The sequence below is a fragment of the Triturus cristatus genome, chromosome 11 (genome assembly GCF_964204655.1).
Source record: "Triturus cristatus chromosome 11, aTriCri1.1, whole genome shotgun sequence".
Taxonomy (NCBI): domain Eukaryota; kingdom Metazoa; phylum Chordata; class Amphibia; order Caudata; family Salamandridae; genus Triturus; species Triturus cristatus.
In genome coordinates this window covers 316,611,741-316,637,276 of record NC_140594.1, presented here as the reverse complement: position 1 = coordinate 316,637,276, position 25,536 = coordinate 316,611,741, and the positions used below count along the sequence as shown (strand labels likewise).

The 25,536-nt window shown below is 44.4% G+C and overlaps 1 protein-coding gene across 1 annotated transcript in view; it reads left to right on the top strand.

Annotated features, from left to right (window-relative positions):
* The first annotated feature begins 1,460 nt into the window (after positions 1-1,460).
* FBXO21 (F-box protein 21) overlaps positions 1,461-25,536 on the top strand; it is a 177,034-nt gene continuing 152,958 nt past the window's right edge. The window contains exons 1-3 of the mRNA XM_085632767.1: positions 1,461-1,701; positions 7,608-7,743; positions 18,488-18,582. Coding sequence (XP_085488893.1) covers positions 1,475-1,701; positions 7,608-7,743; positions 18,488-18,582 — 458 coding nt within the window. The 5' untranslated portion in view covers positions 1,461-1,474. The remainder of the gene's footprint in view (positions 1,702-7,607; positions 7,744-18,487; positions 18,583-25,536) is intronic.

Below are 25,536 nucleotides of genomic sequence, written 5' to 3'. Positions count from 1 at the left end.
TTCCTGGAAGGTCCCAAATTTGCACGTTAGGGCCAGCTTCTATAACGCCGCCACGTACTGGTCGATCGTTTCCCCTTTATGCTGCGCTCTGTGGTAGAAGTTGTACCTGTCGACGGCTGTACACACAGTCGGGCGGTAATGGGCATCCATATCGTCGATCGCGTGCTGAAACACATCATCGTCTCCTGTGGGCCGCACTACCTTCACCAGATCGTCGTACACTCTCTGACCTGCCGGGCCCAGATGGTGTAAGAGTATCCTGTTCCTGCGCGTGCTCGAGAACTCTTCGCCGCCTTCCTCCTCTTAAGCGAACAGGTAGTTCAAGAAATACCGCTTCCAGTCCTCCCACGGCATCTCCGGAACCCCCGCCTTCGTTAGGAAGGGTACTGGGTTCGGCAACCCGGTCGATGTGGTACTCATCTTACTCCCAGCCTTCGTCCGCCGTGTCCTTGGGCTCGAACCTCTCGACGCACTGGTGCCGCTGGAGCTCCCTTCGCTTGGGTCGTCGTCTTGGTCGGATTTTCCGCTTCCCGCGCGTCTTCCTGTGACCCCCGCCACGATGCGTGGAGTTGCCTGGCCACGTGCACTCTCCCTGGCGCTGTCTCTTACCGCCGGGCTGCTGCCGTCCTAAACCAGGCTCTGTCGGGGCCCTTCCGTCCTGATGCGTGCCCTCTGCCGCTCTCCGTGACACTGCCGCGCTACTGCCGGTTTGGGGTGGTGACCGTGGGTGTAGACAGCATGCTCACCACGTGGCACTCACCCTGGAGGCAGCGCTGGGCCGTTTCACCTCCTCGTCGCCATTGTAATGTTGCCCTTTTCTCACAAGTGGTACCCCCACAGAAGATAGTAGTCGTGGTGGTGGTGGTGTAGAAGGGTCTTTATTTCGAATTTACAATTGCCAGCAGGAGCGCCGGTACGGAGCTCCGATTCCCTTTGAATCGGCGCGCTAGTCCGAGTCCAAGATGCCCGCCGCCGGAAGTCCGGTGACGTCGCACGTCGTGCGCGCCGCGTACTAGACCGCAACACCACATATCACTCTCTGGCCTGGCCAGAGAGCTTAAATAAACGGGCTGAGGTCCCTCGAGACTTCAGGCCCATCCCAGCATCTAAGTGTCTGCGTGTATCTTGTTGGTGGCTGGGGCCGAGACACGTGTGGTATATCCAGGGCAACTTTACACAAAACATATAGACCCAAAAAGACAAAGCTATAGGTTTCCCTAATGTTTGTTCATCAATATCCTCCAATTTAGTACCTGGTATCATTTAGCGACGACTTGGACTTGTGCGAGCAGCGATTTCATGTACTTTACTAGGCAGTTAATGCCTCGATTTCCACTCTCTATACTCGGGTATTGTCTTTCTTCTTTTACTATAATCAGGTTTTGTCTTCAAGGCAGTGTCTCTCTTCTATGTCTATGGCTCCGCAGCGAGCAGTGGGCGGGTCTCGGAGCTGTCACTTTTGTACACACTAAAGATGGCGACAACCGGGGAGCCGAGTGCCGGGCTGGAGAGTCCGAGCGACGAGTACGGTGGAGCTGAGGGTCCGCACTTGAGCGCACTGCCCGGAGAGCTGTTGGAACGCATCCTCTGCTCCCCAGGACTTACTGCCGCAGACATCTGCCGCGCAGCTCGGAGCTGCCGAAGGTTGCGGGATCTTTGCGGGGCCCGAGGAAAGGTGTGGAGGCAGCAGTTTCGGAGGAGGTACTGGGGCGCAAAGTGTTTAGGATTTGAACATAAATTCTCAAAAAGATGACCTAGAGAGAAATGAGGCCAGGGTAATGTGGGCAGTTAACCTGCATTAGAGGGCAGTTTATACGTAACGGGAGAAAGGAGTCGACAACAATGCAAGAGCGAACAGAGATGTATGTGCTGGAGCGAGTTCCTTGGTACGAAGTGCAGTTAGTGCTGGGGCTTATTATTAAAGAAGAGCTTGAAGCAAGCAACGGACGTGGTATATGTGTGAAGGAGTGTGGGAGCACATGCACGTAACGGGAAGAAGATGGGGATAGCAGTGGCAAGAACTGATGAGAGACATAGGAAAGTTTAACAGAGAGGGGCGAGCCAATAAATTAATAGGACAATCCGAGCCAAGGGTCTCTGGTTGTGCTCTAAAAGCCGGTTTGCGAGCAGAGACAATACAGATATTAGGCATACAAGTTATGCAAGAAACATCCAGTTAAAATGTGATGAAGTTGCTTCAAAATTCAAAAAAGTGTATTTTTTTTAACAAGTCTATGCTCTTCATTAATTTGGATGAAATCGCTGTATTGAGAAGTATTTGTTAATTGATCGTTTTTAAGCATTAACTTAAAAGCATTCTCCCCCAGCCCCCTTGACAATGCCATTAGTGAACTAAGAGCCAAGCTGGATATCATGCATAACCTATATATGTGGTGTAGATTTTGATTGCGGACAGAGCAACAGTACATTCTATTAAACAAAAACCAGGAGGTTTGTGTATAGTGCACCTCCTGAATGCTTGTATTTGAGGCTCACTTAAATTTGATAATGAAGAAAAAGAAGTCTTGATGAAATATATTTGCCTAGGATCACACAATTTCATCAGGCCGGTGTCGGAACAACTTTCAGAGGTGCACACAGGGGCTACTAGGCCCAAACGTGGGTGGAGAGGGCTTTTACTCCAGATGTCCCCAGGTCTGGCCTGCTATGGATTCTGAGCAACCGGGCCAAGCACCCCGTCTGCACTTGACTGTCAGTGGTAATCGTGGGCGAACGGTCCAAGGCTCACTCAGGTGGGAGGTATGGTTACAGATTAGTGAACACAGGCTCACAACTTAAAATGCGTGCCACAGCAGCAATAAATCAATGTCCAGCCAAATACTTTTATGTAAAAAGAGAAGTATTTTATTTCTACCACTAACCATACAAAGCAAAAATACAACATTCACAAACAATAAAACAATTCCTCTTGAGGCTGGGGCTCTATTGTTTCAATGGCAATTCCCTATCCCACTCCCTCATCCCCTTAGCTTTATTGGTTATTCCTCATTCATTGTTGGCAACATCGAACAAATTCCCTACTAGGAGTCAGTTTCTCAAAAATCCACTATGAGTTTAAAATTCAAGTCTTAAGTGCCCTAGCAGCGTAGCACTATCCGTACTGAGTTCCTCCAGGACCTATAGACCCTAAACAAGTCTTATCCGCACCAGTAGGATTGAAGTGTGCAGAATCCTGGAGTGTGCCTGTCTGCTTTCAGTGACTCAGGTCTGAATCCGGTAAGTCGGTTGCATGCGGACTTGGCGCTGGACTTGGCTGGCTCTCTCTCACACTCCAGCTCCTGCAGCGACGGGAGGTTTCCTGCACTCCTCCTACATGTTTAGTGTCTCCATGCTCCAGATCGAGGACTGGAGCGCCGGAATCACCCTCTTCCATGCTCCAGATGGAAGGGGGTGATTCCAACGATCTGGTCCTCGATTCCCAAACTTGGATGGCAATGCTTCCATGATGTTCTTACTTGCACGACGGGGTCTTACGAGTTCCAGTCCTCGTTGCTGCAGCTGACCTACAGGTTACCACCGCTCGCAGTCTATGGGCTCCGGCCCAATCAACATGATACAAATATTTCTTCGGCGGCCGTTCCTGGCATGCAGTGTTGCTGCACAGCTACCACATAAGGCTTTGGCGATTACAACACAGCAGTCTTTACCATGGCAGCCCCTCCTGGCATACGGGCTTACTGGAACTTCACTGCACAGGCACTTGACAGGTCTCACCACTGTTCCTTGGTCCCTTCAACGCTCTCCTTTTTGTCACAGGACACACTGGTCTGGGCAAGCAGGCAGACACAGGTGTTCCAGGTCCAGTGCAGGTGGTCTTGTATTCCCTGGGTGATGTCTCCTCACCCAGCAGGCTAGCTAACAGGCATTGGTCCCCAGTCCTGATAGCAGGCAGAAGTCTTTCAGAGTTTACTCTCCTCACACAGCCCATCTGGCTTCCTGGCAGATGACCATTTTTTGGGGTCTCAACCTCTCCTTCTTATAATCCATTTCCAGACACCAAATTTGATTTATGGTCTGAGTCTTTGAAGTTTTATGTTGGGGTTCTGCTTCATTTGAAGTATCTATTTCTCTGTTCTCTCTTCTTCTTGAAAAGTAGTCTGTCACAAAGGACTGTCTTCAAATCTGACAGACCCACAACACAGGTCATGGGAGTGACTAGAGTTCACACCTGGATGTCAGCCACAGTGATACTTTCATCAAGAAGTTGGCCCAGGGCTCTCAGCCCTCCTCTTTATGATTCTCGTATCAGCCCCATCTCCTTCCAGAGATGGGCCCCAGCCCCTGCCTTGTGACCTCTCCCTGTATCAAAGAGACCTCTCCCTGTATCAAAGAGACCTCTGAAGTATGCATGGGAGGTATGGTCCTTCCCAGTGTGTGTCCCACCCAGCTTACAGGAATGCAGCGATCCACACATTTATCTGGGGGCGATCTCTCTACATCTACTCCATGTTTCACCATGCAATCCTGGGTCTCCCAAAATAGAACTCATGTCACTGTATGTCTTGTACCATCCACAGGCACACATACACCCAGTGCATGCATGCACTGCACAGTACTGTCTCCTCATGTATGATACCACTCACAAACAGTTAAAAACAAGAAAAGGAGTGAAGAGATTTAATAGGTAGTGGACTTACCCTCCGCTGTAAATTATGAGAAACCAAACAAAGTCCAACCTTTTACTACATAAATGTTACTATCCTTCTACCTTCAGTATTTGAGAAAGCTGGTCAGTTTTCCTAAGTCGGTATAGGAAAAACATACTGTTTTGTTAAAATAACCCTCATCCACCAAAAGGTCCCTTGGTGGCACGCTTCATCATCGGGTTCTTCCCGCCCGCTGCAGGACGGGGCTTGCTATGACCGACGGCGAGGAGGGAGCACTTATTAGTGAAGTGATGCTATGTGAGAGTGGAAGGGTCTGAGTGAATGTAGTGGGAATAAAAAATACCTGGCTGTGTGGAAACTACATTTTAATACTCCTTATAGCTGGTATTATTAAAAACGGGGAGTAGATGTATGCATGCTACAATGGACTACTATCTCCCTAGTCTACATGTTTCGAAGCCATCCCTCTGACTTCTCTTCAGGACCAAAAAGTGATTCCTGTACCACTCTATGTTAGAAAACAACCTCTTGTTTTTGCCTGCTCAATCTTGCAGATTTTAGAATATGGGGGAAGTGGAATATGTATAGAGGAGAGATATGTACACCCCCTGTGGAGGACAATGACTCGGAGGATGATAGGTAATAATAATGAATGTGGTGGTGTAGCCGAATATCGCTAAATGTATTGAAATAACTGTACTGAAATGTTTACAGGTGAAAATTGTACATGCGGATCTCTTGGTTTAATAATAAAAAAAATTATTACAAAAAAAAATCTTGCAGATTTTAGTGCCTATAGAAACACATGCACTGATACAATACCTATTTGGTATGATCATACGATTTTTAGTTACTAATGTTACCAAACTATAGCCCCATGAGCTTTTTCACTGGAGAGGAGGAGCGCTTGTAGTCGCACAGTTATCAAAGCAGCTCTCTCACCCTAGCAATGCCTCCCTGTAGCTCCTCCCCTCCCGTGAAAAAGCTCATGAGGCTATAGTTTGGTAACATTAGTATCTAAAAATCGTATGGTGTGGTTATGTGGCCACAAATATCCCTACAACAGAGTAACTTCCATAAACCTCTGTGAGATGCCTTTTTTCCACATTTGTATCTGGAACCTCACACGAGACAGCAAACCTCTTTACTACATTGACTCTTGCACTTGAAGTTCTTTGGCACCACATCTTTCCTGATGACACCTCGACCATCCTTGCTGTCCATCTATCCTATCTTGAAATAGATGTAAAGGAATTGAGCTATGCAAGCCATCGGGTACCAGAGGGAGTAGGGGAAATGTGCCAGTAGTCCTGGACATGGCTAACCGTCCATGCAAGTCTTTCATTTTAACAAAAACTTTTCAAAAGTGCCAGTCATCATTGGTATCTCCTGGCTGACTGACTGGCTGCTACAGTAATTAGTGGGGAGCTAACAACATATATGTTTGTAAGAGTTGGCTGAGCGAGAATGTGACTGAGTTACTAATGCGCCTAGCGGTGTGGCATGTGAGATATGCAGAACTTTCCTAGTGGTGCTGTATGACCAAGTTTCAGTCCACGGAGTGATGATGGTTTGATGAAAGTGAGAGAACATGTATGAAGTATTTGGTTCATGTCCTCCACCCTGTACAAGAGTGATGAAGAGGCAGGATAAGCTTATGGGCAAAATCCTAACGGGATCACAACAAGAACTGAACAAGGCTGGACTCTGGAAACAAGATCTTGGTTTAAAAGAACATGAACAGATCAGGGAGATGCTTGCGAGAAATCAGTGAAATTGATGTGCAAGATTCAGTTATAACATAAGTGGTTATAGTCAGTCAGGGCAGCTTTGGATTATAGTACTTCACAATTGAAGAGAGGGATTTTAACGAGTATTGACTTGGATGAAGCTGACACACATTGCAAAGGCTGTTACTTTTGAAGGAAAAGGGAAAACCAAACATGGGAATTTCTTTTAGCGTATCTTTAAAAAGTAGGGTCTTGAATAAACGACTTGCATGATTAATCAGCCTAGAGGTGAGGACTTTGAAGGGTAAGAATCCTATACTTTAATCATTTTGAAATAAAAAATGAAGACTTATGCTCTCAGTGGAAATTCATTCATCTTGTATGTTTATTATGTGTTTCAGTATTAACTAGAAGATGTCACTTACTTCCTTTGTTCCTCACCACCAGATTAATGGCAGTTTACGTAGCCTTAAAAATACTTCAGTTTTGAAGATGTGGAAGTGAGCTGTGTAGATCACAAAGCATGCTTTTTTGGAAAGCACTGCTCCAACAGAGCAGTCTCTTTAGTCATCAGTTGGCCTCTCGGGTTGTCTTGCAGTACTAGTTTCATGATGTCTTGTTTGGCAATCTAGTCTAAAGAGCTGAAAAAGTTGACAAGTTACTTACTGTGGTATTCTTGGTTATATAGGCTGTCCAACATTTACATTCCCCTCCATCGATGACTCCCCCGAGCCCAGCATTTTATGATTATAGTATTGGTTTCTGCCCAAAGCTGAAACCGATGGGTGAAATATGTTTATTATTAATTTAATTGGTTGGAGGAGGAGAGGATGAGTGGTTTCCCCTCTATATTCAGATGTTTTTAAATAGCGAGCACTTGTCATTCCAACTTCTGAGTATTTTCTAGTTTCCACAGGGTTGTTGAGAGAAGAGTCTAAAGAAGCACTTGTAGCCGACAGCCTTATGGTTAATCAGAGTTCCTCTTTAAATGCAGCAGAACGTTCGTAAGTTCTTTGGGAGTTTTTGGAAATGCCTCCATTTCTTGTGACCTTTGAAATCTTACAAATTATCACTTCAGAATGACGTTACCTCTTGGCAACACATTGTGCACCTACAAAGTTTGAAATGCCTCTAGGAGTGAGACCTGATCATAAGAAGGTGACAGTATCATATATCTTCTGCTTAATTTCACCTTTAACTGATCTTATTCTTCCAGACGTGTCCCTAAATCATCTTCCTTTTTGTGCAGGTGGCCATTGCTTCAGAAGTACTACACTCAAGCAGACAATGTGGATTGGTTGGAGGAATACAAGGCAAGGAAAGCTGCTGGTTTAGAAGCTCAGAAGATTGTGGCATCCTTCTCTAAACGCTTCTTCTCGGAGCACGTAAGGAGGTCTCGAGGTTACCATTTTCTCTGTTTTTGTCTAACAGCACCAGACCTATTTTAAGTATAAGAACACTTGTCAAATATAACTGGTATAAATGGAACTACTTCTATTCTCACCAACCATGCTTTAAATTGTGCTTCTACTTTAAAATGGCACACCTGTGCTTAATGCTGTTGGCTATTCTTTCTTTAGACATGGAAAACACACGGATTCCTACATCTAGGAAGTTGGAATATTATTTGGTGGGGATTACCTACACTACTGATTCATCCATACTCCTTTAAAAGAAAAGGGCATCCACATTCACAAATCTAAACTCAAAGTACTTAACATCATTCTGTAAATTATTTTGAGAAGATTGTGGAAAAACAGGACTGAGTTTACCATCCATAATATTATTCTTCTACCTCATAAATTTTCTTTATATTTAAAAAACATCCTGCTTTCCTTTTTTCACATTTCATATAACTTGTTTGGTGCTATGTTGGTGAGTGAGGTGACAGTGCAGTGCACAAAGTGTGGCAAACATGCATAATAGAAATAAAGAGTGATCACCATGTTATTGATGGCAAAGGGCCTTATTTAGAATTTGGCAGACAAGGCACGCCTCACAAAAGTGGTGAAGTACCCTATCTGTCAAACCTGCAGTATACCCGCTCTATTTAGAGTCTAGTGACTGACGGCTCCTCTCACATTGTGCAGTCTGTCAAGGTACCTCAGACAGACAGTCTTCCATACTTAAGGCGGACGTTCCAGTGTATACCTCGCTTCTAATTTTAGGTTTAAATCTATTTTATTGTTTTTCAGAAAGATAAACAATGCAGAACCTTCACCCCACCTACATTCATAGGCTGATGGGGCGTACTATAACGTAGGGAGGCAAACCGGGAGAGGGGAAGGGAGAAAGGTGCTAATGTCCACAGAAAGGGGCGGGAGGTAGAGTAGAGGGTAAGGGAGTAATGTCCAGGTGCGGGTGGAAGTCCTGAAGACTTCACCATTGGTCTGGGGAGATATACACAATGGTCCATATTTCAATCTCAGCAGCTCACTTAGCATCGTTTGCAGAATGTGTAAGTTGAAGAATCAGCAGATAGGCCAGACAGGACAGTTCCCTGAAGTCTCTCGCCAAGAATTTTATGCAGGGGCCCCACGTCTTATTAAATTGAGGCAGCTTGTGTTCAACAGCAGCTCAGGTACCCCCCCAAAATTTGTGCAGACAGTCCATGTGCGTGGGTGCGTTGTCTGTGTCCTACTTGGAAAAAGGACTGGTTTGGCTGCACACAAGGCGAGCATGATGGCCCTCCCCTCTTCAGAGCAGAGGGGGTATGTCAAAGCATTCAGGAACCCCAGTAAAATATAGCTAGGCTACCTGGGTATATCAATCTTATACATTGCATTAATGTCTGCTCGAATGTCTGACCATTAACTCTCCAGTATAAGGCAATGCCATAGAATATGGGTCAGCGTGCCCGGATGCCCATAATTCTGCCAACAGCCATCATTTACATGTCTTTTCCTCTTAGCTATTCGAGCTGGGGTGTAGTACCAGTAGTGTGCTAGCTCAAGTAAGGTCTGTTTTCCAGAAGCGCTATAGACGGAAGTGCAGACCTTCTATAGGATATCTACCCACTCTTTTGGGGTAAACGGTTGTTCACATTTTAATTCCCAACGTAACTGAGCCGGGGATTTGACATTGGTCGGGGGAGTGTTTAGGAAAGCATAAATGTTGAAAAGAAGGCCCTTGTCTGTGTGTGGGGTGAGGAACCACTTTTTAAAAGGAGTGAGAGGCCTGCTAGCATATGGGCGAATATGGGGTTGGATCACCCGGTATCGAATGGCAACATAATGCCAATATTCCCTGTGTGGCAGTCCGTAGTTAGAGCGGTGTTGTAAGAAGTCTATCAAGCCTTGGTGGTAAAAGAAGTCCCCCTCACTCTTCTAATTATCTACCTGCCAAGGAAGATATGTCACTCCCCGCATTGCGGGGTGTAAGTCAGGGTTCCCCATGATGAGGGTTTGCGGCAAAATGTGGGTGGAAAGTTTTGTCATCAACGTAACTCTATCCCTGGTCCCAATCTTAGCCCTCACTACGGGAGAGATGTAGACCCCTGGAGGATGGTGCTTACGTGGTAACCATGGGATTTTCCAAATGTGGATACCTGTGGTCGCCTGCTCAATAAAACACCAGTGCTTTTCTGTACAGTCCCTATCCATTCCACCGGATATGTCAAAGGAGCTGCCTGATTATAATGACTTAAGTGAGGAATTCCTAGTCCTCCCTCCCCTACCATGAAGTAAGCACGTTTCTTGGCCAAGAAAGCTCCTTTGCCCTTCCATATGTAGTTCTCAATCAAGTGTTGCCATTTCCCCAGTATGGGTGGGGGAGGGTCTGCATAACATATAGTATCTTTAGAATAGGAGTCATCTTAATTGCAGCTATTCTGCCCAGCTAGGAGTTGGGGGCTGCCTTCCCAGAATTGTAAATCGGAGCGAGTATTAGCCAAGAGAGAGGCGTAGTTGCGCTCTGCCTTTTCTCTACTGTGGAGTCTATTTGCAAGCCCCGATGCGGTACCCCTCGGGTCGCCCATGGGAGGGTCCAGAGGAGATCTTACTGGTGTCTATCACTCTGAGGGATGGTGAGTTTGAGGACCTGTGACTTCTTTATGTTGACTTTGAAGCCAGAGACTTTACCAAATGCTTCAAGTTCCTGCAGGTGGGACGGTATAGATGTGCGGGGTTGCTTGAGGGCGATCATGACATCGTCCGCGTAGGGTGCAGTTTTATGTTCCTGGTGGCCGATGGTAATTCCAGTGATTAGAGGGTTCCTACTGATCCTCTCAGCTAGGGGTTCCATACAAAAGTTGAATAGGGGTGGGGATGGGGGACATCCTTGTTGCGTACAACACGCTATGTTGAATTAATGTGATGTCGGCCCATTAACCCGCACTTTGGCCGTGCACCCATTATGGCTGCACCATATCCAACTCCGAAAGCAGGCTCCCAGCCCTGCGTTGGCTAGCACGAGCTGGAAAAGGGCCAGTGCACCCTATCAAAAGCCTTTTCGGCATCGATCAGCTGTTGATTTGTTACTTATTCATAGTCATTCCACATCTTTTTAATCTCCTCTTGATTTCACTAAATAGCTTATCAAGCTTTGATGTACACTGTTCCTGTATCAAAATAGACTGAAAGCATTATACTTTAGCCACACACTTTAAGATTTGTTGCATTACCCCCATCACCTTTTGTGTGTTTGATGTAACACTCTAAGTGGCAAGGGTATGTCCAAACTTGGGTCCGTTGCAATTTGTGCCACTGAAACCAAGCTACACCAGACTGATGAGCAGCATTCATTGCGGAACCAAATTTGTGTTGCTTGTTTTTTTTAAGGGAGTCTCGTGTCTGGCAATTTGGGCAGGTCTGTTGCTATTGGTGCATGGTTAAGATTGATTTGCATATGCTACTAAGAGTGATTGCTTATGGATAGACTTATTGTAAGCATTCCTCCCACCACCTTTTGTGTGTTTGATCCTCTACATTGGTTACCATCTTAATTTACAAAACCTTATGTTGCTACCACTCTAGAAGATGCAGGCCATGATCTGCTCCGAACACCTACCCATCAACCATTCTTCTATTGAAACCAATGCTCCCATCACCATCTTTCTTCACCTGTGGATACCTGGAAGTATACTTTTTTCATATATAGTCCACGTCTTTTAAAAAAAAAATGTATTTAATTCTTTTTATTCAGAATTGCATAACAAAAACTCATGGTTGCAGCTCGACAAATAAGATACAGTTCATATTATCAAGAATATTCTTAGAGGAGGGAGGGCCCAGCCGGGAAAGCCCACGTTCTCGCCATCCCAGAGCGTCAGCTGGTGTAGTATTGTTCCACAGTCTTTTCTGGCTTGTGCGCGAGCCTCCTGCCACAGTCCCCAAATCTTGATGCGCTGCAGCAGGGTCCTTTGTCCTCCCGCCATCGCCTACATGTCCATGTTGGAGGACCGTTCCATCACTGTATGCAGTGTATCTGACCCCCCCCCCCCCCCCCACTCTCCCATAGTCTTATTATTTCCCTCTTGGCCTCCAATAAGGCTATATTATAGTATTGTAATGTATGTAGGTATCATTTGTTCACCCCATGGTCCCAGTAGTACCACCCGGGTGTCCAGTTTTCTCTCTAGGTTTATGCGAACCCTCACTTTATAAGATATAGTGTCCCAGTATGGTAGGAGCCACAGGCATGACGCACATACGGAATGAAGCGGTGTTCCTGGAAGATTGCAGCTCCTTAAGCACCATTCTCTGATCTGAGTTTTGGGCCGCTCACAGTTGTTAAGGAGAGTGCAGTAGACCTGTGATAATGCGTGGGGGCCATCAACACCCTGTATTCAAGAGAGGACTTCTCAGCCACACTAGTCTGGTTCAGTCTGCACCCATCTAGTGAGTGTTATAGCTGTATAAATGTAATGTATTGGGCATCCACCAGGTCATATTGGGATTGCATATCCCTGAACGACAGCAGACCCAGTTGGCCCCTTATATCTCCCAGTTTGTAGATGCCAATCATAACCCACCCACAAATGCCCTCTAGTTTCCTCCCTCGCGGAGAGCCAGTAAGACCCACAGGGGCATCTTTAGTGTAAATTTTCCCCCTCAACCTGTGGCTGTCATTGCCCAGTGCCAGATCTTGACCACCATGTTTGTATGGGAGTTCCTCCAGATTGTGTTACGTTCCCCATACAGGGCCACCTTTGGGTAACCCCTTGGCTCAACTGTCCTCCTGTCTGCCATTACTCAAGGCTCCTGTTCGAACACCCAATTGCTTACCACAATCAGTTGGGATGCCTAGTAGTAAAACCGCAGATTTGGGAGTGCTATACCTCCTTCATGAGGGCTACGTGTAAGTATTTTGAGTGCTATTGTATGCGGCCCCACATCTCACAGGAGAGACCTGGTAACTGTCCCCACCCCTGCGAAAAAGCCCCCTTGCACCTCAAATAGTGTGTTTTGCAACACATACAGACATTTTGGTAGAGTTATCATTTTATAGAGCGCTGCCCATTCTAGTATCGACAACTGGAATTTCCTCCAGTGCTTGATTGCCCAGTATTCATTGAGCATTCTGCCCAGGTTCTTTAGCATACATTTCTTTATATATCTCTGGTAACGTATGTACCAGGGTACCGTAACCCAGAATGTGCCCATTGTATCGGACAGTCCCAGGCCTCGGATGGCTTCCTGTCTGTAAGGGGACAACACACAGATTTTTGCCAATTAATACACACCCCAGAGTATGTCCCGAATATATGGAGAATGTCAAGTATTATAAAAATAGATCACTTGGAGTCTGCCAGATAAAGAAGGATATCATCGGCGAAGAGGGAAATGACATCTTCCCAATCTTTTTCCCATTTTAACCCCCTGTATTTGTGCGTAGTAGCAGATCCTATATGTCAGTGTCTCGAGTGCTAATGCAAACAGAGGGGAAAGAAGACAACCCTGTCTCGTCCCAAGTGGAAGATCCTCAAAAGTGTCCCATTAACCCTTACTCTAGCGATGTGATCTTTATAAAGCAAATCCGATTCTATGAATGAAAGGCCATTTAAGGAAATAGGCTTTTCAGCATCTACAGAGAGTAGCACCGCATGCTCCCATACCTCTGAGGATTTGTGTAAGACACTGGGTAGGTAGTGCAGATTGAGCCATGCCAGTCTATGGCCATGAATCCTCTACTAGTCCAAAGCTATGAGTTTGTCGACAACTTCATAAAGTCAGGGGGCCAATATTTTGGCCAGGATTTTCGTCTCAGTGTAGATAAGACTATAGGCTGCGCAGTCCTCCACTGGTTTCCCAGCTTTGTGTATGAGGACAATATTGGTGTTACGGAGATCCTCCCAGGGGTCCTCGTAGAACGTCTGTGTGAGAGGTTAACAAAAATGCTGCCCGACGCATTTGGAAAATTCAGGCGACAGGCCATTGGAGTTGGGAGTTCTTCCACTTTTAAGTTGTTTGATGGTTCATTCCTTTTCTCACGTTGAAATTGTAGGGAGTGACATGTCTTCCACCAATTGTGTCATATGCTCAGTGGACCACTCACCCCTGGTGCATTATAGATTGCCTAGTTAGCCCGCAAAGGTCTCCGCAGTGTATGTGGCAGTGTGGGCTAGAGTCCCCTAGGTAGTACGAATGCCCTACACTCACCTCTTTCCTGCTCCATGTGCCTGCCATGCCAAGAGTTTACCTTCTTTATTGCCAAATACATATAGTTTGTGTTGGCAAGCTAGAAATTGAGCCCTTGCATCATCTTCAGAGAGCTGTCTGTATTTGTCTCTGCCAATGGGTATTGTATACAAAATTCCCACCTTTGGTCCTGTCCATATTCAGCTTCCCACTTCATGTCCCACTGTTTGATGTCATGCATTGGTTTGAGTTTATGTATCCCAGTGGATTCGGCAAATAAGTGTCCACTAGCAACCACCTTATAGACTTCCCACAGTGTCATGGATGAGGGAACTAACCCTGTATTTTCTGTGAAGTATTGTTCTGTGGTTGTGGTCAGTTGCCTTTTAGCTTTACATATGCGAAGTTTCTAGGCGTCCAGTCTCCAGGTTGCCTCCTCCAGGGCATGTTTGTTACCAGACTAGTTGTTAGGGACAAATGGTCCAAAATCCCTCTCAGCAGGATCTGGGTATCCCTGAATCTCGACTTGTGCACTACCGACATTAACAAATAGTCTGGAGCAAAAGTGGAGGAGCCTGGTAACATGAATATTTCCATTCCCTCAATGGACAGCTCTTCGGAGGTCCACCAGCCCTCGTGCTCTAGTGAATTGAAGCAGTTGTTTGTCTTACCTACCCATGTGGGTCAGGGAGTATCTGTTAAGCTGTGTGTGCATCGTGAGATTTGAGGTCACCCCCTAGAATCTCCAACGCGCTGGGGCCTGTATAAGCTATCTCCCTATTATCTCCATCATCAAGGTTTTGATGCTCATGGGAAATAGATTGACGCTGCCAATATTCTCTCTCCATTCCATTCTCCTAGTATAGCAGCAAAGGAACATACTGGCTCAAGCCATATGCATGTGACCTCAGCCAGTAAGGATCTGCAAACCAGTATCCACACTCCTTGATAACATGATATAAAAAAGCCAGAGTGGGCTAGACCCTTGTAGCTACCCCCTACTCAGGAGCTCACACTTATTGACCACCAAATGCGTTTCTTGTGGTAGTAATAGGTATGGCTCCTTGCCTTGCCAGAACTATTGCGACTACTCCCTGTTTAAATTATTTGCCAGGCGATTGACATACCATGTAAGTTCTAGTTTACCGTGGTCCCCTGGCATTTTGGAGAGAGTCGATATATAGGCACTGATGAAGTACCCACACTTTGGAAGTGCTTTCACAGTGACCACATTGGTGGCTGACATTCCATCATCAGTGACAAACATTGGTTGAGCGTTTCCTGGGCAGTGTGACTTATACCAGGGTATAGAACAGCCACTCTGCTGGACAAACATCTGCCAACATGGCAGGACAATTAAATTTGTATATTTTATATGACTGCAATGGCACATGTGTTAACTTAACCACAGTGGCAGACCAAAGAGTTGTAACCAAACACTAAATCATACATTTTATCTGTACATTAAACATTGATTTTATTTTGCGCACACCAGATGACACGATCTAAAAGCAGCTGATTGTCAAATAGCAGATACAATCTGGGCTATGTCAAGTCTTCTCTGTAGTTAATTTGGAATGTCTGTATCACACTAAGGCAACACGTTAGAACATAATACTCGTAATATGTAATTATAGATCCATAATGGAAAATGGCAGATGGAACCTGTAAAGTATTTAGACGAAAACCCTCTCTAAATTGCTTAGTCTTTAGTTGACTAGTTCTGTAGGTGTGTTAAGATGGTTTATGCTTTGACCAACCAATAATTAACTCAGAAGATTTGCCTGGATTAAGATTCAGCTTGCTCTGTTAACTCTAAAGATTGCTGTCCACGTAGATCTTAGTCAGATCAGTATGCTGCAGAGCCCCGACATCCTGCAGGGCAATGCATTAAGTCTGAGTGACTAGCAACTTTTTTTTAATGGGGGTGTTTGTAGGAAAGGCTTTGATGCATTAATTTGCTGTGTGGTTTGCGCTCTCTGTCCAGTGACACTGGACTCTTAGGTTAATTAACAAGCATTCAAAATGCAATATGTCTCGCCTTTTATTACGTTAAAGCCATTTGCTTTGCTATACAATACCATTAGCAAAGCAAATGGCTTTAACTTAATAAAAGGCGAGACCGATTGCATTTTCAATGTTTGTTGAAAGACTGTCACCGAAGGCAGTGATGAAAAAGATCCTGCAAGAGAGAGATAAAGAGACCATAAGTGTAAGGTGGTAGAAGAAAGAGGCATGATGTAGATCAAGACAGCCATGGTATTTGGCAGCAGCAGCCGTCGGCTAATAAGAAGAACTCTGCGTCCTTGTACAACTTCATCAATGTTGTGATTGGTGAGTGTAGTTATTAATGATGTCATTTGTAATGTCACTTGTGAGGTAATGATTAATGCATTGAGAGGTGTGTATAGTTCTGCAGCTAATTGTAATTGGTAAATTAGAGAGACTTTCAATTTGATAACATAGGTTGGTATTTGAATATAATCACGAACCATAATGCCCCTTAACAAAAGTTTTGTTTGATGGCTAGATAAACATAGATTGGCACGGAATGAGTATAAGGATGGACAGACGGATGAGGTCACATACAGAGACTGATGGACGGAAGACCACCATGTAAACATAGACCTAAATACACGCCTAGTTAAGATATTCCAGGCCCGGGTTCTGGGTGTCGCTGCAGCACCAGGATGAATTGAATATTTTCCACTGGAAGCGTCTGGACCACAAACGTCCCAGCGTGTTGTTGCCCCTGTGCGGAAAGGAGGGCATGCGCGCACTTGTCTCTTTTATTTCTGTTATGCGTGTTGGAGCCCGGGACGCAAGTGCTTGCAGACACTTGCCTCGGAAAATTGTTGAGGTGTCATTGAGCGCCGGGCAGCTCTCAGCGGATTCCACGAGAGATTAACATGAAGTCATTGCTCGCCTGTTGCAGAGGACGAGCCAGGGGCCGGGCACATAGCCTGATCAGTCTGAGCCTTCTTCCAGCACCCCCTCTGTTGACACACAGGAGAAGGATTTTTTTTTTCTTCTTCTAGTATCACAGCATGCTGGGTAAACTGGGAAGTCACGATAACAGACAGTTCATGTTTTCGAAAGGAAAACACGAACAACAGGAAAGTGAAATCGCACCATGCGCGCGTTGTGCTCCGCGAGCCGTACACATGCACATCGCCTGTCCAGGCGCGTGCACATCTCCTGTCCCCCTTCACAAGCTAAATCGAATGCGCGTGCACATCTCCTGTCCTTGTGCTAACGCTGCCAGCCGTGTGCGTTATGTCCTGTCCCCCTTCGCCCACCAAACCGACAACAATAGGTCTCGCAAAGGCGACAGTGCATGCGCTGCATCGCTAGGCGAGACCTAAAAAGGAATTACACCAAATCCATACAGTGAGGATAGACCACCCACTGATCTGGTGGTGCATGGCTCGGAAATAAGGATAACTTTTAGGACAAATTGAGGAACTTTAGTACAACCACATTTGCATTTTAAGAAATAGACTCTCGGACACATGCCTTTATAGTAAATGGTACTATTAAAAATGAAGCACTGGTTAAGGATGTAAATAATGCCTTAGTTGATGGGGACTGTCTGGAAGTAGACAAAAAAGTTTTGGAGTTGATGGTCTGTAGAAATGAATTGCCATAATACAAATACATTCTTGAAGCAATCCCTTCAAAGTTTGAACACTTCACCGCTCCCGACCAACTTTCTCCTACACTGTTCCCTCTCTCTGTTCCTTTCACACTGTCTCTTACTCTGTCCCTCCTACACAAAGAATGGATTATAGGAAGAATATGCCTTGGTTAGATTAAAAAATACCAGGTCAAACTAGTCACTTTAGGAATTAGAATGACATTTTCAGTCCTAATAAAACATTTTAATTCTAGTTTCCAAATGTCTCTTTATCTGGAAATTTGCTCCAAATACTGTTAAAAATATTGAACCACTCATTTCTTAGCACTGGCTGTTAGCCAATCCGAAACATTGCTACCAGTTTAAAACAACAGTTGATTGAGTTGTACAGCATTTTAATACAAAGCAAGGTAATGGTAGATAGAGCTGGTGTGTATATTGGAGGTATAGGTTTCTCTTTCTACTGCGGATAATATGGAACTCTAGAATGTGCTCTCTGTACTAAATGGATTAATTAAGTTAAATTGGGTTCTCTGTTTCATTTCATTTGTATGAAGCTCTGCTCATCTTCACTGCTTGTATAGCTTAGGAGACTGTACTGCCCTTAGATCAGTGTACAATTGTTCATCTTGGTGTGCTTTAAGTTAAGATGTATCAATTACCTATCCTGCTCAGACATTGCACCTTCAATCAGACAAGTATTATATGACATTTCAAGAACATCTGCATGTGTATATATAAAACAGAGTGCACCAAAACATAATTTAGGGGGTTCCATTTTAGGTTTAGCAAATATTTGAAATTTTGAAGTTCATGGCCTTAACCTGGTACACCTGTTATTCTTTTTCAGTCTGGGGCAGTTGTGTTAATGTACCTGACTCTAAGTGATGCTTAATATTGTGTTATATTGAGCAGGTCCCATGCAATGGATTCAGTGACATTGAGAATCTTGGTTGTCCATTCCATTTCTTCGAAGATGAACTTTTGTCGATCCTGAATATCGAAGGAAGGTAAGGCAGCAAAGAATTTTGAGCATTTTGGATCTTCTTGCACTCATACCTGGCTATCAGTTTAATTTTGTAAATATTCCTTATGGGATATATTCTGTGTTCGTCTTAGTCTGATTTATACAAGGGCGACCTTAAATGCTTGCTCTTCTAATTGACTATAGAACCTAAAACTGTCCGATAAAAAATAGGATGAGTGAGAGTTGCGACTTAGTATAGTGACATAACTTTTTGTGATCAAACTGTAACATCCTTGAAAGACTCTACACTTTATTGTATAAAAACAGGATCTAAATATACAAGGGGCAAACATTACCTGTATCATTACTAGATTCCATCTACTTGCCATTAAGTGCACAATGCATGTGACTAAAAAGACAATTCCTATATACATAGTCCTTCTTCCACCGAATGGCATTATCATAAACTGTTAATTAAACATAAATTAGAAGTTCTAGAGTAATGCTAAAAAAGTGCTTCATTCATGTACCTTACTCCTCAGTCAACATCTTTTTCATTGACTTATTTGTGTTGGAGAAAAACAGAAAAATAAAGGGTAGAATGCTTAAGTTAATCTCAACTAACACAAATTACTTTAGTCTACAATAATCTAGCTCACTGTTTTTTGGGCTTTTCTGGCTCTCTCTGTCAGTGCAGACAGGGACCAATCGTTTCATATTCAGATGTCCTGCTTCAATAAGAACTGCGCAGTCCTACATTCCAGTCAATGTCAACTCCGAAGTAAGAACAAAAGCTACAGTTGAAGAGTCTCGGGCTTTCTGAGTCTTAATCACTCTGGTGCAACTTCAGTCCTAAGGATTCATGGGATCCACATCTAGGCATACCCATCACACATACGGAGGGTCTCACTAGGAAATAGAAGTAAGGGAGGAAGTGTTGAATTAATATCAGGCACTAGTAATTACCCTGGGTTCTGCTTTTATCTGGGTTCTAATGAGGTGTATCTTAGTTTGTCTTGGTCTGTTCCTGTTGTAGCAGCACTAAGTCTGATTTGCAGAAGGTTGGTCCCAGTGACACACTGGCATAAGGAAGAAAATAACTCGTTGATCATTTTATCATTTTTACCTCTGAATCATGTAATCACAATTAAATATATATTTTTTTAAAACACACCAGGTTAAGAGCTACCATTAGCAGGTGCAAAGTAAATGTTTAAATGTTACATGGAAACACTTAAAGACCCATTGTTCTATATTATAGTGTCATTTACATTTTATTTCCGGCCGCTACAGCATACAGCCTTGGGTAGTGGGTCAGCCCACTTCAGCCACTGGGTACCTTCTCTTTGACTAACGACATTCTGCTCTTTCAAAAGGAGTGCAAATGCACACCGGGTAGTCCCCTTGCTGTGCCAGGGAATACGCTGGCAATGACTGCATTATGAGACCAAAAAAATAGGTTTTCCAATTTTGATTTAAAATATTGGCCAGGGCCTGGCAGCTCCAACAACAATGTTGTATAAAAACAATGGTGGAACAAAACAAGCAGTAACAAAGCCAAAAGGCTGGCAGCCAAATGCCAGACTTATTGATTCTGTCAAAGTTATTTTTAACTGATGACTGAATGAAAAAAGTGAGCCTTACTTTCTTTGCTCTTCTTTGTATTATAATGGCACACTCCCACATCTAAAGTTAAGCTAGACACCCCAGATTTATTTATTTATAGTTTAGATTCCAAACTAATCAATTTCAATTACGCGAGACAAAAGTCTAAAGGAGATTTTACAAACATATGTATCCTTAGACATTAATTATATCACTATACATAAAATACTCTAATTTGCACTCTACATAATTTGCAACCCCTTGACTAACTGTAACCATATCTGTGGGAAATAGTTCCTTTAGTTGAACCTTTCACCTGTAAAATGTGATGTCAATTTGTCAACAAGGTCAGTGTTTTATAGGAGATCCTCAATCCAGTGCCATTTCAAAAAAACTAAATTGCTGCTCAAACAACAAATGAAAATTTAGTTGCAGGAAAGTAGTTCTTGGCATCATTTGGTGGCATTGTCTTTGGTGAAAATTTCATTGAGCATTTTTTGATTTACCAAAAAATGCCCTGGTGCACTATATGTCTATAAACGTTCTTGAATACAGGATAATTTGCAAGCCATACAAATGGAGTCCAGTCCATGTGTTGAGTCGGTGCATGCATGTTTTCACACCTGTCCCACATTTGCAAATATTATTGGTCATAAACATCACTGGTTCCAAACATCTCAATTTCAGCCATGTTTGTACTCTGTATGAGCAAAACTGTTAGACCTATCCCCAAAAACACACACACATACACTCACACATTTCTCACACTAACTTATGGTAAATTAAAAATTATTTGGCACGCCTATGTTTGTAAACATCACCCAAAACACAGCAAGATCTGTGTGGGCAAAGCCCTCGCTCTGATAGCCCAATTGCAAACTCGCCACTCACATATCCAGGGTGAAAATTAAATTGGCCTTGAAAATCAGACCTTCGTTGTTGTTTGCAAACCACAAGCGAAATACATCAACAAATGGAACATGGATGAAGTCCTCACCCCGGCGGCTTCAATTACAAGACTCGCCACTTACATATACAAGGCCACAAGTAATAATTGGTTTAAAAATCAGAATGGACAAAGCATTTTCCCTAGTGGTTTCAACGGTCACATCACCTACAAACAGGCCACAATTTATTTTGGGATCAAAATGTACACATCAACCAAACCACTTGATAAAACAAACATAACAAAGCTTTGCCAACTTCATGTGAAACCTGTTAAATTCTGAAATATATTCCTCCTTAAAATAGTTTTGAAATTACAGCCATACTTCACCATATAATGTTCCTAAACCTGTGAATGACCTACAGCAAGAATATTCAAACAGATGCCCGCCTTTGCCTCTATTAGAGCTGTAGGCCTAAAAAATAGAGTTCAGTGAAAACACTAAAGTTAAAGGAGAGTTAAGGGTGACCGGGTGCCAAAAGTTGCCAAATCACCCATTTGCAAAAGATAGTAAATTCACAATGGAAGGGATTACCTTAGCCTTATTTCTAACTGTACTCTACTAACTATCCTTGAACATCACTTTTTAGTGAATATTATTTCATTAATTTGAGATGTGGTAGATAATGAGGTATGACCAATTAAAGTTTTGTATATATTTCACTGTACACATGCTCGATTCCTTACATATTTGAATGGACATCTCTTATGGAATTCTTTATTTTTAGGCTGACAAAAAACACCTGACAAGCAGTATGTTAATAAGCCATCCATTGAAATATCTGGGAGTTACAGTGCACTTTATTGGAGCGGCAATCTCAAACTCTCAATACATACATTTTAAGTTGGTTTATTCATTTCCTAAAGTGATTTGTCATTAGGTTTTATAGATGCTGCTGTGTGGTACTGAAAAACGAAATTTTATTTTTGCCCATCTTTACAAAATCAAATGCTACCTCACTTGTGTGCCTGGGCCTAGTGCACGGGACAGGCAATGCTTCAAACCAAGTTCAATGGGAGTTTCGTGGGGCATCTCTCATTGACCCTGGTTAGATTTGTGCAAGTCTATGGCACTAGGCCAAGGCTCACAAGTGGGGTAGCATTTTTATTAGGACAAGTGGGGGGATGCTGTGTGGTAAGAATTTTGTGGATTCCTGCTGAGGAAACTCTTGGTCCTTGGGGAAAGGGGAAGCATTGCCCATTACCAGGGAGGCTGCTCCCCCTCCAAATATAATCGCTGGTATTCTGGTGGACTTTCTGCCCCCCGCCGGGCACAGATTGGAGGAAAATACCTCCTATCTGTCCCCACCCATTTTGCAATAATGAATGGATGTAAGAACCTTCAATCTGCCCTCGGGTGGGGGGGGGAAGCGGGGGATCAAAAAGGTTTTTGAGCCCGTGGGAGGATGGAGAGCCCCCTCCCCTAAAAATATAATCACTGGTGGCCTAGTCTACTTGGGGTAGAAAGACTACTTGGGGTCATTTGGGTGGCAGGAGGCTTGGCCCAGTGTCTGGCAGGGCCACCTCCACCCATTCTGCAAAAATAAAAATGAATTCCCGGTGTCTAGTGGGCGTTTTCTGTGTGCCAAGAAAAGGTAGACTAGTTTAACCTGAAGCATGAGATATGCACGATAATCTTATTGCATCAGGTTGGATGTAACATGATTGTACTAGTATGCCAAAGCACAGACTGTAGGAAGCTGGCTCTGTACATACTATACCAAAGTAAGGTATAGTTGCACAGAGTGGAACCCCAAAAGTAGGCAGAGGTAAAAGTAGATAATACCTTACTCTCTATTTGTGGTAGTGTGGGCGAGCAGTAAGGCTTTATCAGAGGGTAATGTTAAGTATTTATTGTACACACTCAGGCAACAAAGGATGTCACACACTCAAAGTCTGAACTCGGACTAATTTGTGTGTATAAAAAATATTATTTAGTTATATTTTATTTTCTGGAACCAAACTATGCCTGGTACAGATGAGTATAATGATACTTTGCAAGTCTTATGCAGTGAAATACAAGTTGAAGGCAGTTTGAGTGCAGTTGGTTGGTTTACAGGTAAGTCAACAGTCAAAATTACTTTACAGTTACTTTTGAGATTGCTTTGTACTTTACTTTTCAGATTACTTTTTAAGTAACTTTTTTTACTCAGTGTGATATGCCTAGATATCACACTAGTACATTTCCTAAAGAAAAAGTAATTAATTCAGTTTATGTACATTTGCAGTTTCTTAAGGTTTCATACAAACCAACTCCACACTTAAAAGATTCTTCAAAGTAAAGCAGTCAATGTAGTCCCGTGGGAGAAAACAGTGTTATCGGTAAGTACTTATGTTTTTTTAGTTGGTATTCTGGGGTTAGAACCAGGGTACCCCCATTGTCGAGGATGCACTCTCAAAACACCCTCACCGGCACTAGGGCGGTTGGGTGCAAAGTGCTGAGGCCCAATGTTATCCAGTGGGGTTATTTATTTATTTATTTATTTATTTGTGTATTTTATAAAGCACACAGCTGCCCCAACGGGGCGTCCCGGCGCTAAGAACTTCTGGAAAAAGAAGAAAGGGCAGGGGACCTATCTAGGAAGAGAAAAGGAAGGTCTTCAGAGATTTACGAAAAACTAATTCTGATTGGCAGGTGCGTAAAGCTAGCGGGAGCTTGTTCCAGCTCTGAGAGGCACAAACCTCAAAGGTTTTTCCACCTGCACGAACTCGTTTGAATCGCGGGGTGTCGAGAAAAAATAGAGAGTTGGAACGCAATGCCCTAGAGTGGGCATATGGTCGCAGGATGTTTTTCAGATGAGCCGATCCGGTGCCTTTTGAGGCTCGAAAAGCGAGCGTCATGGCTTTAAAGATACTTCTTTTAGCAATGGGTAACCAGTGCAGTTTGCGGAGAAGTGGAGAGATATGGTGTCTAGCAGGGATTCTCTCCACAAGTCGAGCGGCGGCGTTTTGGACTGTCTGAAGTTTATGACATAGGCTTGCTGCGATGCCAAGATAGAGGGCATTGGCATAATCGAGATGGGAGATTATCAATGCCTGGATCACAGTCTTACGGCAGTCCGCGGGTAGGTAGTTGATAAGGCGTTTAATGGTCCTGATTTTGGCGAAACAGGAAGCTGCAACTGTTTGTACCTGATTGCTGAAGCTAAGATGGTTATCCCATCGTACCCCTAGATTTTTCACCGAGTCTTTTGGGATGGGTGCTTGGCTCAGGTCATCTGGCCACCACAGACTGGAATCCAAAGGGGATGGTGAATTGAAGAACAAGACCTCCGTTTTTCCTGCATTAAGTCGGAGGGAGTTGGCGTCCATCCAACTAGAGATGTCCCTAAGGCATGATTTCAGCGGATCAAAGGCAGAGACAGAGGGGGTGTCAAAAGTAAAAAGAAGCTGGATATCGTCAGCATAGGGGGTGGATGTAATCCCGGTCTGAGCGATTAGCTTGGCCAAAGGGGTGAAATAGACATTAAAAAGGAGCGGACTCCGGGAGGAGCCCTGAGGGACTCCCCATTTGAGTGGTCTGGCAAGGGAGGTGTAGGGAGGGGTAAAAACCTGCTGTGTGCGGCCCGAAAGAAAAGATGAGAGCCATCTCAACACAGTGCCTCCCACACCCAGATCCTCAAGCCTTTTCAGCAAGATCTTGTGAGAGACGGTGTCGAATGCTGCTGATAAATCCAACAGCACTAACACCGCCCTCGACCCCTGGTCAAGCGTCCACCTCACCGAGTCCGCCATTTCAATAAGGGCCGACTCCGTGCTGTGGCCCGACCTGAAGCCGTGCTGAGAGTCGTGGGGAAGTCCATTGGATTCAATGTAGTTCGCCAGCTGAGAGTGCACCAGCTTTTCCAGAATCTTTGCTAGTGCCTCTTAGTTATGGGGCCTCTGGTTGGTGGCTGCTCACGAGCAGACCACAAGGTTGTGGGAGCAAAGCTCCTGGTGTTAGTCTCAAGACAAAGGAAGATCCGATTTTGCACACAAGATGCACCCACAGTGGCGGCTGGGGGCAGGGTGCTGTTTTAGCGTCGGGTGCCCTGTTGGTTTCAATGGGAATTCTCCAGTTGCAACAAACACTGCGGGCTCGGGACGAAGATCTTCTGGAGGTGACCACCGGTTGCAGAGGTAAATTGGGATGCCAGGACACTGTTGGTTGGTCCACCCAAGGCCATGGGACATCGGGTGCAGGGGTGTCTTTTGGCGTTGGGTTTCTCTTACCGGATCCGGATGCGGTCTGGGGGATCCTCCAGAAAGGGGATGCAGGTGTTGTGTGGAGACTTGAGGCAGGGCAGAGATCACCAGATTCCAGGTCAGGATCGCCGGGTAGACCTTCTCGTGGTGTTGGGCCACTCGAACTCGGGCCATGGGTGTCGGGTACAGAGTGGTGCAGACTTGCGGATTTGGCCAGAGCCAGACTGTGGGTGAGGAAATCCGGTGCTCACAGGAGACCAA